Below are 15057 nucleotides of genomic sequence, written 5' to 3'. Positions count from 1 at the left end.
GCAAGAATAAGCAAGGCTTCCTTGCTCACCAGAATCACAAGGGGCCAAGGAAAACTCTTCGCCAGGCTCTCCCTTTCCCACCCTGCACCTGGGAGCTCCCACTGCTCGGCACCCGAGGCCCCCCCGAGCCTGCGATCCCGTCACTGCCATCGACAGAGACCACGAGCAGCTCCCGTTATTTGCATCAACGCCACCAGGCACGCGCCATGCAAGCGAATACGGCAGTCACAGCTCGTGCGAGATGTTTGTCACGTTTATGTGCCTAGATGTATCAGGAGGGGAAAATGAGTCAGTGTGTACGCAGAACATGACTGATTTTAAAAAAACGCTTGGTTTCTGAGAGACATTAAAACGTTTCTCAGTTGTATTCTGTGATAAGAACCTATTTCCCACCTCCTATTAAGCTGCTTACCGATGCTGCGTCAATTCACTGGGGACGGTGAGCACAGCTGTACGAGCTGATGCAGGAACCCAGCTGAGCGGAGGGGATGAGCAGGGATCACCTCCAGCTCCCCAGAGCTGCCCTGGCAGCAGGGAAGGTGCCGAGGCTGCAGCTTCCACCACGGCAGCGGGCCGACCCCCTCTGCATATGTAGGGCTATGCCTTTCCCAGACCGAGACTTGTCACTACAAAGGAGCAGACAACGCACATCTGATGTGAGCAAACACCAGCGCTCAGCTTAATTTAATGCTCGCATCTAAAATTAGTCTGCCTTTTTAAAACTAATTCCTCCAGGCTTCGACGCTGGCGTGATAACACTGCTTGACTGCAAAGAGGGTGCCCTACAATGATGGGTACTGGGAGCTGCCCCTACAACCACAAGGACTCGGAGCTGCCCGAGAGCTAACACCAACGCTGTCACAAGGTGTTCCCACCTTCGAACACCTCCTTCAATCAGGACACCACCCCAGTTCAGGGAGGACGAGACAACTCTCTCAACTTGCCAGCACCTCCGTAACAGGTGGTTTTCTTTTTGTGCTGTTGAAATTCTGTAACGATACCGCAGTTCACAGCAGCCCCGAGGCTTAGAACCCCACTGGAGAGCAAACCCCGTTGTGCCCGCAATATCAAAAGCACTGATGGGAAGAGCACAGCTTAACAAGCTGCTCAGGTTTTGCCTCATTTTCATCTGAGACGTTTTCTTGTAGCACCAGGCTGCTGGAGAGGGATGTTTCTGCCCACGGCGAGCAGGGCAGGGGGGAAGCTGCCATCACACCACCCCCTGCAGCCAGCAGTGCAAATCATCGCAGCGCGAGGGCTCCAGGAATTTGCAGCTTTCTTAAAACCTGTTGCTACAGAGGCACCTTCCCAAGTTTCATTTAAACGATCCTCTTTCCAAAACAAACCCCAGACACAGGTCTCCGAGGGCAAGACAACAAACCACCACCGCCGACTCCGCTCACCGAGCGGGTCTCCCTGCAATACAGAAAGGAAAAGGCTGCTTACTCTGAGTGTCTTTGCAATCGGGGAAGGAGAGGATGGGGGCGAATCTGACTGAGCCTTCCTGCTTCGAGTATATTCCTTACTCCTGGTGTACAGGGACGACATGGCCTCGCAGGCTGAGTAGCTTTGAGAAGCAATAGAAGTCTTGCTTTCCTGTCGCTCTACAGCGCTGGGCAGGTCCTTCTTCCAAGGTCAGAACAAACTAATTAAACTATTCACAGCTCTGGTAATTAAACCCTGCTGTTTAGGGTGTATAATTTTAGGCATTAATCTGCTGCAGAGAGAGCTGAGGCTCCACAACGTCTCTTGTCCAGGCAGAAGAGGCAGTGTCAGGGACGCGGTGCGATCCGGCGCCGTGCCACCCTCACCGTCCGGGCCCCGTCCCGCGATCTCCACAAAAGGGCATTTCCTCGTGTCTGTGCCGCGCGACCAGCAGGCTCTCCCCCCAAAACGGGAGGAGGAAAAATCTCCCGGCTCAAGAAGAAGAGCCAGAGAAAAGGCTGAGTTTATCTAGACATGAAGCTTTTGCGAAAAAAAAGAAAAAGAAAAAAAAACACAACAAAAACCTGTTTTACTCCGGAGCGCTGCTGCGAGCTCTCTGCCGTAACTGCGCGGAGCTGCATGCTTTAAGCGAAACGCGAAAGCATAAATCAGGAACAAACACTGGTTTGGAAAGGGGCAGTCCAGATGAAGTTGTGTTTTGTTCCGTCCTCCTCCTCCCGGGCGCCTTTACCCACGCGCACGCTTCTCCCTTCCCTCCCCGCTGCCTCTGACATTCCAGATCCTTACTCGCGCAGCCAGGAATGCTGGAGGGCGGCCAGCAGCAGCGATTCACTTTCAGCTTGGGATTTGGGCTGCCACTTGTAGGGGAAAAAAGGGGGAAAAAAAAAAAAGAAGAGAAACAGGACAAAAAGTAAAAACTTCTAAGCTCCCAAGGCCCGGCAGGCTGAGAGCTGGAGGTCGGAGGCAAAGCGGCTGCACTTTGCAAAGCTTAAATTCCAGCCGCCAGCCTCAGCACGCATTTTGTGGCTGTGACAAAGGGAGATATTTCAAAGGACACGGAGCAGTTCATACCATTAAAGGGAGTACACATTCATGCAGCACAACAGGATTTTTGTTGTTTGCTCAGAAGCCTGTTTGGAGCTGCGAGAAGGCGACACTTCGCTTGTGTAATGTATGTGTTCAAATGAGCTTCTGGGATCAAGGAGGAGGGGAGAGGAGCTTGGAGAAAAAGAAGGGTGGGGAGGGCAGGCACCTCTCAGCAAACTTCCAGCGAGCTCTGCTGTAACGCTGCCTCCCCGGGCAGCCGCCCTCTGCAACGTTAGCAGCGTCTCCAGAGGCAAGGCTGCTTGCTGGAAAGGCGAGCGGATGGCTCTCAGGTCCCAGCAGAGCACACAGCGTGTTCAACTGAAAAACGCACGGGAAGTGTGCCCTCAGACACACAGCGGGTGAGCTGATTTAATAGCTCCCATACGCTAAATACAAGAGTCGAGCACAGCAAGTTGCAAAAGCCTCCGGTTTTCTTCACTGGAAAGGCATCAGCCCCAGTACCCGAAGGGGTCAGCTCAGTACCTGAACTAGCCCTGCTCAGGCAGCGTTGAAGAAGCGGTGCCACGCGGCAGGATTTGGTCTGATCTGGACTTACTTACACCCATCCAAACCAGCCCCTGCCCAAACAGTGTGCCAGGAGTTAACCCATCTGCAGCGTGTACTCTGCTCCAGCTCCAGGTCGCTTTATCACAAAATATTTCATAAGTGCAAAAGAATAGCTATGTAAAACTACTGAAAAACTATTAATACATTCACGTATCTCTCTGTTGGACTGAAGCATTGCCCTGTTTTTGCACACTGCTTGGCGATCGTGTAATTTCACTGACATCCACAGTTAGGGAATGGTGCTTGGACCAGCAGCTGTGTGAATGCCTCCTGCATTCAGCACTGCCCAGGAGAAGCGATGCAGCATCGCTGCGTGACCTTAGAGAAGGAAATGTGGCTGTGGGACTGCTGGTCTCGGGGAAAGTCACTTCGAGATCAGGTTTCTGCTTGATACCTCAGCATGAGAAAGGAGGGGATTCGTTATTTGCTGGCTGCAGGAAGGAAGAAAGTTTGGAGAGGTCGAATTCTGCCTGGAAATATTTCTGCATTCCCTTTTGAAGGTATGGAAATGAAGTCCAGACACACGAGAAGGCAGCGACAGGCACCCTGCTGCTCAAGGAGGCTGGGGCAGGACCTTGATCTTTCAAGCCTCCATCTGTTGCGCTCATCACCCCCAGCTCTCGGAGCAGCAGCAAGGAGGTAACTCGGGCACTGAGCGCACATTTATAGACCTCGCGCACACGGCTTGTCCTTTCGCGCCGGTCTCGGTTTCTGGGGTTTCAAAACAGTACGAGGAATTGAAACTGGGCTAACCCGTGTGGCGAGCAGCACACCCGTGTCTCAATCACGATCACAAGGCTGCCAGAGCCCAGCTTAGTCACCGAGGTGGAGCCGAACAAGTCCATCTCGCCCGTTTTTGCTTCCCCTCCAGCCCTACGCGACCCATTGCCGCATCCCTCCGGAGCCACGTTCCTGCTGAGGGGCAGGAAAGCTCCAAAATCAGCGCTGAAGTACACAACTCACAGCTTGAGCCTCACACCAAAACAAAACCCGAGCTTTCTCTTCCCTACTAATTAAAAGTTAATTAGTCATCCAGTGCAGATGCCTCACAGATTGACAAAACGCATCTTGGTGGACAAGAACTCGTTTTAAAGAGAAGGGCTAGCATGAGAAATAGTATCCTGATCAGCCAGGAGAAAGACAGCAAATGCGATGCAATATGGCAAAACACGCTGGGTTTCAGCGTTGTTTCAACAAAGGTGCCCAATTTTGGGGTTTCTCCCTGCTGCCTCACGCAGCTCGCTTTCAAGTTCTCCCCTGTGCAAGTCCGCAACCTGATCTTCCTTTGCAGCTCGCGTGTCCTCACATCCCCACGGCTCGGATATTCAAGGGCACGGTTTAGATCTGACGGCTTCTGTCAGAATATTCCTCAGTATGCAACGCCAGCCTGCGCTCTGCTGTAGACGTGGCGCTGCTCATTTTGCGACGGAGTATTTCTACAGCTACCAGGAATAATAATGAGCAATATTTACACAGCCACAAACCCCAGCACGAGACTTTGCGCACGCCGTAACTTCAGGCTGAACTGTATTTATGGGCAACATCACTCTGAAGTTTTGTCTCAACTTTGAGTAAAGCAGCATGAGTATCTTCTCTGCTCTGAGCAATGGTGATTATGACCACTTTTCAGACATTCTTCCTTCGAGGTAGCCATCCTCACCCTTCCTTCGGTCAGGACACTTGTGTTTGCACCCAAGCAGAATGTGTTTTTTGTAAACAGAGAGGGAAACCCGTACGTGAGAAGACGACATACCAGAAAGAGGATGCAGCTCTGAGCCACGTATTTGAGGGGAAAAAATCAAATACCCTTTTTATCCGCGTTGAAAACTTTCACCTACAGAATATTACACTGATAATGCGAATTTAAGCAGCACAGTAACTTTCCAACCTGCAGCAGACAGAAATGGGAAACAAAGCTAGGATTTACAGCCAGCGCTGCAGAACGATGCTCCCAGGTGATGCGAGCCCACGGCATGTTCTCCGGGAGTGCAGGGGAGAAGGAAAACAGAAGCCCTCTTGGGAGACAAGAATTCTAATAAAACTTGAAGGATGAGGGAGAGCGGTTGGTATTTTTGGAACAAATTATCCCAAGCCTATCTCCTCAAAGTCCTAGCTGTCATTTTCCACATCAGGTTCACCACGCTCTCTTGTATGCCAACGAATTACTTCTCATTCAGTTGACTTTTCTTTCATTTGTAGCCAAACCTCCCTATCTCCCCCGAGCAGGCACGTATGGAAGAACACATCTCCTTCCCCAGCTACCCAGGGCTCAGCTGACGGAGGGGGTGAGCTGAGGACGTACCTGGGGCCACGCTGCACCAGGATGCTCTCCACACCACGTACCTTCTGGCAGGGTACCCTCCCCTTGACTACATCTGCTAGATTAAACACAGCCAGGGAACATCCTTGAGCACCAGCGCACAATCCCGCAGACCACCGAGCTGTCAGAAAGGTCTCTAGCATCGTTTCGTCCCGGACCAACCGAGACTCCTCCATGCACAAGCTGGGCACTGGCAGGGACCGTTCCCAAAAGCCCTGGCCACGGCCACAGCGATTTGGAGGGTACGATGGTTCAACAACGTGGGTGAGCCTGCCTTGTTGGTTGGCCTCAGCCCTAGGGATCGGTAAGTTGGCACACCTGGGAGTGACAAACGCAGCCCTTGAGGATGATCTCGCTCGCTTTTCTTTGAGCAGAGGAACTCCCTGCTGAAGTCAGGCTGCACTGAGCCTCAGACACTGCTGGCACCTCCTGGGGACTTCAGTTCTTTGCTGTTCAATTACAAATCTTCACAACCCTCCCTTCTGGATTCTGCTCCTGCAGGAGCAGAGCACGCTGTTTGTATGTTTAGTCATGGCCAAGTCCAGGGAAATACTGAAATCTATATTTCTTATTTTATGCAATACTTAAATTCATTCTAAAGCCACATTTATTATCATGACACCTCTCTGGAGAGACTGAGTGAAATAAACTATCCTGGCACTACATGCCCATAAAGTAATTGTTCTGGGTCTAAAGTAGTCTGTAAAAAAAAGCAGAGAAACTCAGCTTAAACACGAAATATCCATTAGCTATTGAACTATTGACGTGAGCTACAGAGAACAGACTCAAGATTCGATTTCCAATTGCTTTTATGTTACTGGTTTGGCATGCAAAACTGAAATCCATGGTGTAGAGAACCTCCCCTTCAAAAGAACAACAAATCTAAGGAGCGCTTATACTGTGGGCACAGTTTAACAAATCCTGGGATTCCATCCACGCCAGGATGTCCTATATTTCTGATTATTTAAGCCCTAAATAAGGTCTTTCCACACACTAAGCATTACAATTACTTTTTTTTTCCCCTGGAAGAATGTCTTGCATGCCTTGCACTATCCTTCCACACTGTCTGAATGCTTGGATGTGAGCATCGTTATCTGCAAAGGAAAAGCCCGTGATCAACCTGAGCTTTGCTCTGACAAGTCAGGGATCCCGTTTTAACATCCAGAGTGCCAGAGCTGGATGAAAGGTTACAGTACTGGTGCTCACCACACCCGGGGTATGGGGACACCAGTCACTTCTTCCTCCGCATGGGATTTCTTGGTTAAAGTCTCAAGATCACTACCAGAATTTTTGGAATAGAGTTAACCTGCACAGAAAAGGCTAAGTCTTGTTACTGCTGCTCTCACATCTTTATTCATTGTGCCCGTCGCCTTAGTGCAAAAGAAATTCTGCTGGTTCTGTAGCAAAGCTGCTCATTTCAGTGCATAATGAGCTGGTTTGAAATTAGCAGAACTGTTATCTATCCGAGGAGATGTGCTGAAAAGCCTGCCTTAAAGGTTGTAATACTAAATGTTGTTCCTTGTACAGCCAACTCTCCATTACCTGTGAACTGCAATCCAGTTTGCACACACTGTAAGAATCCAGAGGGCTGACACGTGCTGCTGTTATGCGGGACAGCTCAGGGTCAAAGCTGTAGCAGCTGTATTCACCGTAATACCCGGCCCACTATTATTTTGGATAATGAAAACTTGATTGAAAATACATGCTCTATAAAAACCACTTTAAAACCCCATAAATAAATCACGGTAAAATTATTTGCAAGCTTTAACAGGTTCAATTATAGCTTCACAGGGTTTACTTGAACTGAAAAAGGCAGCGACGGTTATGTTCGGCAACAGAAGGCTGAAGGACTGTAGCAAAGAAATTATTGGTCAGGCAACGAGCTCTGTTGTAAACGTGATGTAAAGGCACTGCAGCAGTTTGCCATAAATGGAATACAAACTGTACAAGGGAGCAGGCTTTCATCTGCAGTGCACTGACTAGGATTCCCAGGAGCAGATCTGGCATTATGTCTCACGGATAGGAGGCAGAAGGAAAGGATCTTCCTCCCCTCCCGAACATACACATCAGCTGACATTCTATAATTGCACATGCAGCATCATACTTTCCCCCACTTTTTATTCCCCTCACTAAATTTATCACAAAAAGGCTGGAAGCTGTACCTAATAGGCTTACCTGGGTTACCACGAAGGAGCAGAAGCAGATAATTTTAGTGTGGGCTGGGAACGGCACTTTTTAAATATAAAACTTCATACTTTTTTGTTTGCTTACAAATATGGAAAATAAAAAGCAGTGATGAAAAGAGTTTAAAAAAAACCACCATTCTCAGCAGAGAAACTTCATTTTAGCACCTGTAAGTGCCAAATTATGCACGCAGGAGAAAGCATTCAAGCAGTTCTGTGGATGAGAATTGAGATTTTGGAAGAATGAACAAGGTGAACACTCAAATCCAGTGTTTGGAACAGGACAGAAGAAGGATGTACACCTACAGCTCCGGGGACTTCCCTGACTTCAGAAGCTGCAAACTGAATTTAGAGAAAAGTTTGCAGAAGAGGGAGAAGGACTTCATTATGTTAACCGCATCTCCAGAAGGGATGATGCTAAGATGTTAGAGAAATGGACGACAATGGAATCAATAATCAGGAACAATAAACAGATTCCATTCCATCTGAGGCTGTAAGCGTGACCAGCTATGAACCCAGAGGCCTGGTGCAACCCCAACGCTCCATCCTTGTATGCCACAACCCTCGCTATGACTGCACGCCAGGGGGAGGGCTGAGATCTGCAGATAATTTGCTTCATGTTCATCCAAAAGCTGCTTCTGTCTTTTCAGAGTCAGGCTTCTTTCCCAATGTCAATATTATGCTTTTCTTCCAAAAAAGCAGCATGATAACATCTGGAGAGATGTTTTCTTTCCATTGTCCACTCTGAAGTCCAGTTTAGAGCACTGCTCATGCCAAAAATCAAGTTTTCATCCACTGACTACCATTAAGAATAAAGTAGTGTTAGAACATTTTCTAGTAAAAGCCGCTCAACGGTTGCACTCGGCAAGTGTTCATTGGTAAGTCACCTCTTCCCTGATTCAGCTTTCTAACAAAGCAGGGAGGAAGCACAAACATGTTGAATTACAGAGGAGGAATGCGGCAGAAACTCGCAAACATTAACAGGCAGTGTCAGGGAAATGAAGAAAGTGAACACGAATATAAGAACCAGATGTAAACACAGCCATTTCCAGCTATGGGACTTTCCAAAATATGACAAGAGAAATAAAAATCTCAGAGCACTCAGGCACAAACAGATCCATTTTGCTCTTTATCGAAATTCATCAGATTCTGCATACTTCCCACCCTCCCCAGCCACTCCATGGCTGTAAAACCTTTGCGTTAGCTTGTCTGTGGAAGCAACTGGCTGACACAACGCAATATCCTAGTGCTGCTGGCCAAACAAATGTATAACTTCAACACATTGCTATCTAACTATGTTTCGAGCCTATTCCTGGCCTTCCTTCAACAGCAGCAGCAGATTGTGGTGCAGAAGGTTATGTTCACTCCCAAGGATGCAATCGAGGAGCAATGAAAAAAAGCCCATTACAAAGCCGTGCCCAGCACTAGCTATGTACTGGGTACCTACTATAATGAGTAAAGAAAACATACTGAGGCGTGAAAAACCAAAGCTGGTTGCAAATCCCTGCCAGGAAGGAGTTTTACAGCTTAAGGATTCTACATCTTGACATACCAAATAATGAAGCAGCTCCTGCCAAACCATGTTACTTCTGGTAGTGATACTACATGTCTAAACGTAAAAAAAAAAACAAACCCCAAACAATGACTTTCCAAATATGAGGCTTCTTTCTGAACAAAAGCATGTAGGAGGATATAAACTCAGAACAAAAAGTGACCTTTTAAAGACAAGGGTGACAAACAACATCACCACACTTGAGTCACTGGAACACACAATTTTTCCTACAGTGGTAGTTTCCAAAGGATATTTTATTGCCAGAGAATTTGACTTCGGTTTTCCAAACAAATGTAGATTATTCTTCATTCCTTTTTAGCCATCTGGCAATACAGCTTCTGCTTTTCACTCCTTCTGGACATATCTGGGAGACAAATCATTTACTACTTACACATGAGGCTATGTCATTCTGCACGGTCCTTGCAAGCAACAAGGACTATTAACCTCACCGGGACTTTGCCACATGGCCACAAGGAAGCATTGGCCAGCTGACTGGTGAGAAGGGCTAGAAAGGAAGCACCAGGAGCAACAAATTCATGTTGCATCTGCTGAAGCCATTTCCTATCGCCCATGCACAATTCACCCACTCCGTAAGGCAGACAACCCTGTCCACACCACAGGGCTACCCAGACATCTGCTGCTGCATGCGACAACTTCAATCCTGCAGGTTGGATTTTTCTGAAGAATGTTTTCAGCTACACCAGGGGAGACCCACGCTGTGGCCTGCTGGATGACTGACAATGAAATGTGATCATCAGCTCCCAGGGGGCAGAGAGCCCGCTACAAGTAGTTAAGCGGTTAGAGATCTTTTTCCCTTCCATAATTTTGAGCGTGTCATGATGAGATAGACTTTGACAGTTTCAGACAAAAATTAGCATGATGCTCCATTACGTGTATCAGCACAAACACATGCTGTTAACTTTGAAAGTCAAAAAGTGTAAGAATACAACTAGCCATAAGACAAGAGTTGGGTTTACCTCGTCTTTGGGATACGTTCCAGGGAATTACACCGTTCCTCACCCAGCTGAGGAAGGCTAATAACCACACTGAATGCAACCAGTCCTGTCTCCTGGAGTGGCTGCGCCACATTCACGTGGAACTGGAGGTGGAGAGGTGCGTCCACGTGCTGCTGATCCTGCTGCCACCCCACGCACTGTGTCATCACACTGCTCCCAGTTCCTTCTGGGAAGAAAAAGGATCCCTGGACACCAGTGAGATGAATCCCATGTAGGCAAAGGAACAGGACCCTGGCCTGGAACGGGATAATTTGAACTAACTGCACAGACCTCCCAGCAATGCCAGCAAAAGCCAAGGTATTCAGGGGGGTGGTATCCGATTCATTGCTAAGCTCAGTTCCATAAATTCAGGAGAAATCACTTGCTGACAACTGAGAGAGATTTGGCACCTTGGACTACATAGAAATTGTGAGAGTAATTTCCTAAAGAAGAAGTTAAAGCATGAAGTTACCTTAAATAGTTATGGCTCTATGACCTTGTAAATCATTCCTGGAGGACTTGCTATTTTGCTTCATCTTACCAGGACCTGCGAATCGCCTATTAGCTGGTTTTGTGTTACTCAACTCCATCATGGCCGCTGCTTCACATTACACCTTCCTAATTCAGCAACTCGGTGAATTGCAGGAATTAACCTGAACGTACTTAGCTGTAACCCTGTAGTCTATGTAGCCGACTTGGCCTGCTTGACTTTAAGCATAAACAATGTGTTTTCCCAGAGCTGTAAATAGGACCTGGACAGCCATGCTGATGATTTAAATGCTGTACCGAAAGGGACAGCAGACAGCAAGTCCAATAACCTTCTCAAAACATTAAGGTTAAGTAAAAACAACAGAGGCATATTAGGCTGGAGAACTCATGAGGCAAATCGTCTGTGCAGATGTGAAGAATTTTTTGTAGAAATACTTGCAGAATGAATCTTCAGTTCCATAGTGTCTTCCCCCTCTACCTCCCAAGGAAGCCAGGGTACTCCAAATACAATACAAATGTTCTTCACCACACTTAAAGCTCTACAGCAAAACACTAACTCATGCTCTTGCAGCAATTTTCTGCTATTTTAAACTCATCTTGATACTGCTAGCTGCACTCATATTAAAGATCTCCTCTCGCTGCAGCACACACAACCCATTAGAGCATCTTGTTTATAAACAGGACTAAACAGACCCAATCTCTCATAGCCTTGCTTTCCACATAATTAAGTTCTCTATCATTTAACTATAGCCATGCAAGTGACGCACAGCTACCACCTACGTTACCTTGGACGTGGGCCAGATGGCTTCCCTCCCACGTCACACTGCATCTATGCTATAAGTAAATATTCAAGGGTAAAACCAGGGGAAAACTCTTGCATTCTTATTCCCCAAAAGGGACCTGGGGCTAGGAGCAGTAAGGCAGACGATGAGCAGTATCCTATAATGCTATCTAGATTAAATGATTTTCCTTGCTTATCAGCTAGTAAGAAGTTCACCTATTTTGTTCCATTTTCCTACTCAACTTTCCCTGGTGTATCGGCAAAACAGTGCAGCCCGAGGACATACCTTACCATATTAGGCAATCCGAGTCCAGAAAGTGGAGGGCTCGGATCCTTCCTTAGCTTAAAAAGACAGTCCGCAAGCATGTCAACAGCCTGCACAGTGCTACGCCTCGCACTGCTCAAAGTGGGAGAAGAGGACAATAAACTAGTGGAATCCATAGCTGTGACTCCTAGGGCTCCCGACAGATGCAGTCTGGCTGTAACAGGCAAGTAAGAAAACATGAACTGAAATGGCTTTTGATCTTTTGGTTGTTTATCTTTTTAAAAGATGGATGAGATAAACAGCACAGTTACAAAAGCTAAATTGCAAGTCTCCATGGAAGATAAAACGCCACTAAAAGCAAAAATATAGGTAAGAAATATACCCATATCAAGACTCCCGAGTCACACTTGGAAACAGCTATAACATCAGGACATTTAGTTTGCATAAAAAACTTTTCAGTTCATTGGCCTTCCCTTAGAATTCATAAAATCAAGCTTAGAAATTCATTCCTTCCGAGAGAGATTAGTTTTTATTAGCATCCAGTTGCGTCTGGTGATTTCGTGTTAATAATACAATTAGGCAAAAAACGTAATATTTACAAAACAGAGTGGGCTTGAGTGGTGTTTTGCAGAATTTAAAATACTGATGTTTTGTAAATCAAAGTTCAGGAAGACAAGAATGGAGCTTCTTTAATACACTTACTGCAACCATAATCCATAATCCTATGCTTCAGCATTATTTCTGCATAAAAGTTAATGCCATTAATGTGTCTGGGTTTTATATTGTGCTATACAGACTGTCCCAGGGGAAGTTCATGAAAACAGATGTTTTCTTTGTCACTTTTATTGCCCAGAGAGTTGTTACTTTACCAACATGACACTCGGTGCATTCTGCCGTATTTAAAGCTTTCCCTTGACAAACCGTATGACACATGGGTGAGGCACATTCGTAATGCCACGGAAGAGAAATGCAAGGAGATAAAACGCTTTAAATGATTACAAGCACTCTTCTACTTCTGTTATGGATGATAAATCATTCGAAATCCACTTTTCTTCCAGATCGGTCCCAATTTCTTCTGCTATGTAGTAGCAATGGCAGAAGTCAGGTATAAGTCAAAGACAAAAGAGCCAGGGATAGGGAAAACCCTCTTGAAAACTAACACTGGACCGTTCTCTTTAGTCTTCATCATCACCCTTCAAATGCTGCATCCCAAACTAGATTTGCACCTGGACTGATCATACGGTCTTCATACTCATTAGGCTTACCATGACTGAATCCTCAGTAATATTTCAGTCACTGGTTTGTTGTGAGCAGCAAAGGTTCCCTAATGCAGGCCCATCCCCACTGCTCAGCCTGGTACTGCTCGTGTGATCCTTGAGACTCCTGCAAATATTTCTTATTTTATTTTTTCGCTTTCTGAGAAATGAAGACTAGGCTGAGGCCAAACTCTTTTCTCGTCTCTGGTTTGAGCTCAAGTCTGCCCAAACTGAACAAAGGCTCTTTCCTTTACATATTCTTCCCAATGGAACTATGCAAAAAAATCTCCTAAAACTGCTTCCCCAGAGGCTTTTTCCAGCTGAAGCCCTTGTGCCCTTGAACGTTTATTCCACAATAAAACTTTGTCTACTCTTCCAACTTTCCACAATGTATTCAAGCAGTCTACATCACAAGGAGAAAGGCGGGGCTGGTAGCAAAACATATGAAGGTTGCCTGACACATCCTATTACGAGACTGCTCTCAGTTGCCTAAAACTCAGCCAAAGCGTCTGGGCTGGTTTCCCACGCTGGTATTCATAAGTTTCGGCCAAAATAATTCATCCACTTCTGAGAATTAGAACAACATGTATTTTCTCCTTTTTCAAAAACTGCATCTACCTTTCTTTTGCTGAACTCCATCACTGCATATTTTGGAGGAGGGAATTCAAGTAGGGCCTTGCTTGGCTCCCATGAAAATCTTTCCAATATCAGCCAAGATATAAACACGGGAGGGAAAAAAATCTGCTCAAACTCCAGGGAATCTTTGGGGGTCTGCAACTAGAATAGGACATTTTAGTGAATTCAAGTTCACAACTCTGCTGGTTGCACCTACCTGTCCAGAATGGCAAGTTACTATTGATAAATTAATGATTATTAATTGTCCTTGCTGCTTGGTGCTAGAACTGAAACACGTAGCTGCTCAGTGACTCCTGCCAACCTGGCCGGCAGTTAGCAGCACAGCAATCTCTTTGATTTGCACATAAAATAAACTGGGGAAGAGTGATCAAGACAACATGATGCTGGAGGCAAGCAGGAAAGAAAATAAACTGGAAACTGGATAAAAACAAGAGGGCTGGGAGGATGGGCGCCAGTGGAAGGAGAGTCTAAGCCAGGATCTAACATGTGCAAGGTGCCTAAGAAGAAAAGGGGGACTGCTGCCCCAAAGCAACAGGGAACCAACGGAAACTTGCCATGCTATTAGATGGGAACGCACAAGAAAATTGCGGGAAGTACCAGACAAAAGAATTCCTTGCTATTAGTCTGGGGAAAGACAACATCACTGACTGTAGGAGACTGGGTGACCCTGAACTTCTGGGCAGGAGCGTATGGTGAATTGTTTGGAAGTGCAATTTACCCGTTTACAAGAATCGTGCAGACTGTGTTCAGTTTTCATCAGGGTCAGACTCTAAGATGCCTCCAAATCTGCAGCTTCGCATACTCTTTTGTCTTAATTTAGCTTATCTGGGACAATTTTCCAGAAGAAGACGACACTCCTAGCAAGTCCAAAACACAACTCCTGAAAATAAGGTGTCCCTACTATCATTACTTAACCATTATAAACTATACCTCTTTTAGTCTCATGGCGAGATGACCGAAATTTCAAAAACAGTTTAAGGACGATAAATTGCATGAAAGATTCAGCCATTTAAGTGGAAAATCCAACAAAACTGTGTGCCAGTATGAACAGAAACTTTTGTGGGAAGAGCTAGGCTTCTTGAAGCAGGTGGTGCTCCCTGTCTAGCACACGCTGTGGGAAGGAATGTCCCCAGCTTCACATTTGCAATGTAAGCTTTGGGAAAGCAAAGGCTGGCACTGAAAGGTAAGTACATGCTAAGAGCCATCCGAGCACCACGCGAGTCTCTGGCCCCAGGACTCTGCCCCATTTTGACCAAGTGTAGCACTAAGAAAAACAAAAGCATACCCTAAGGAGTGTTATTGAAAACTTTCAGCAAAGAACCAGTTAACTTTTCAATACAATGATCCTTCAGTCACTACTGAATTGCAAAGCACGTGAGAAAGCTATTCTAAGTTCACTGTTTTCTGTCAAAGATTAAATGTGACAACAAGCAGGCTCACCCCTACACAACCTCAAATTTACTATTTTTCCCAGGTCTTGC

The 15057-nt window shown here is 46.3% G+C and overlaps 1 protein-coding gene across 4 annotated transcripts in view; it reads right to left on the bottom strand.

Moving 5' to 3' along the window:
• The window catches only part of PPP1R12B (protein phosphatase 1 regulatory subunit 12B), a 119814-nt gene that overhangs the window by 28028 nt on the left and 76729 nt on the right, over positions 1-15057 (bottom strand). The window contains exon 1 of one of the 4 annotated variants that reach the window (XM_080569006.1): positions 1447-1687. The exons of 2 other annotated variants lie outside the window; for them this stretch is intronic. In XM_080569006.1, coding sequence (XP_080425132.1) covers positions 1447-1548 — 102 coding nt within the window. In that variant the 5' untranslated portion in view covers positions 1549-1687. Of the gene's footprint in view, positions 1-1446; positions 1688-12569; positions 12763-15057 lie in introns of those variants that run through there. One more of the 4 variants, XM_080569005.1, reaches the window with a different exon arrangement.

Source organism: Anser brachyrhynchus, assembly GCF_964034855.1.
Source record: "Anser brachyrhynchus genome assembly, chromosome: 27".
Taxonomy (NCBI): Eukaryota; Metazoa; Chordata; class Aves; order Anseriformes; family Anatidae; genus Anser; species Anser brachyrhynchus.
The sequence above is the reverse complement of the archived record's forward strand: the minus strand, read 5'-3'. Positions and strand labels throughout refer to the sequence as shown.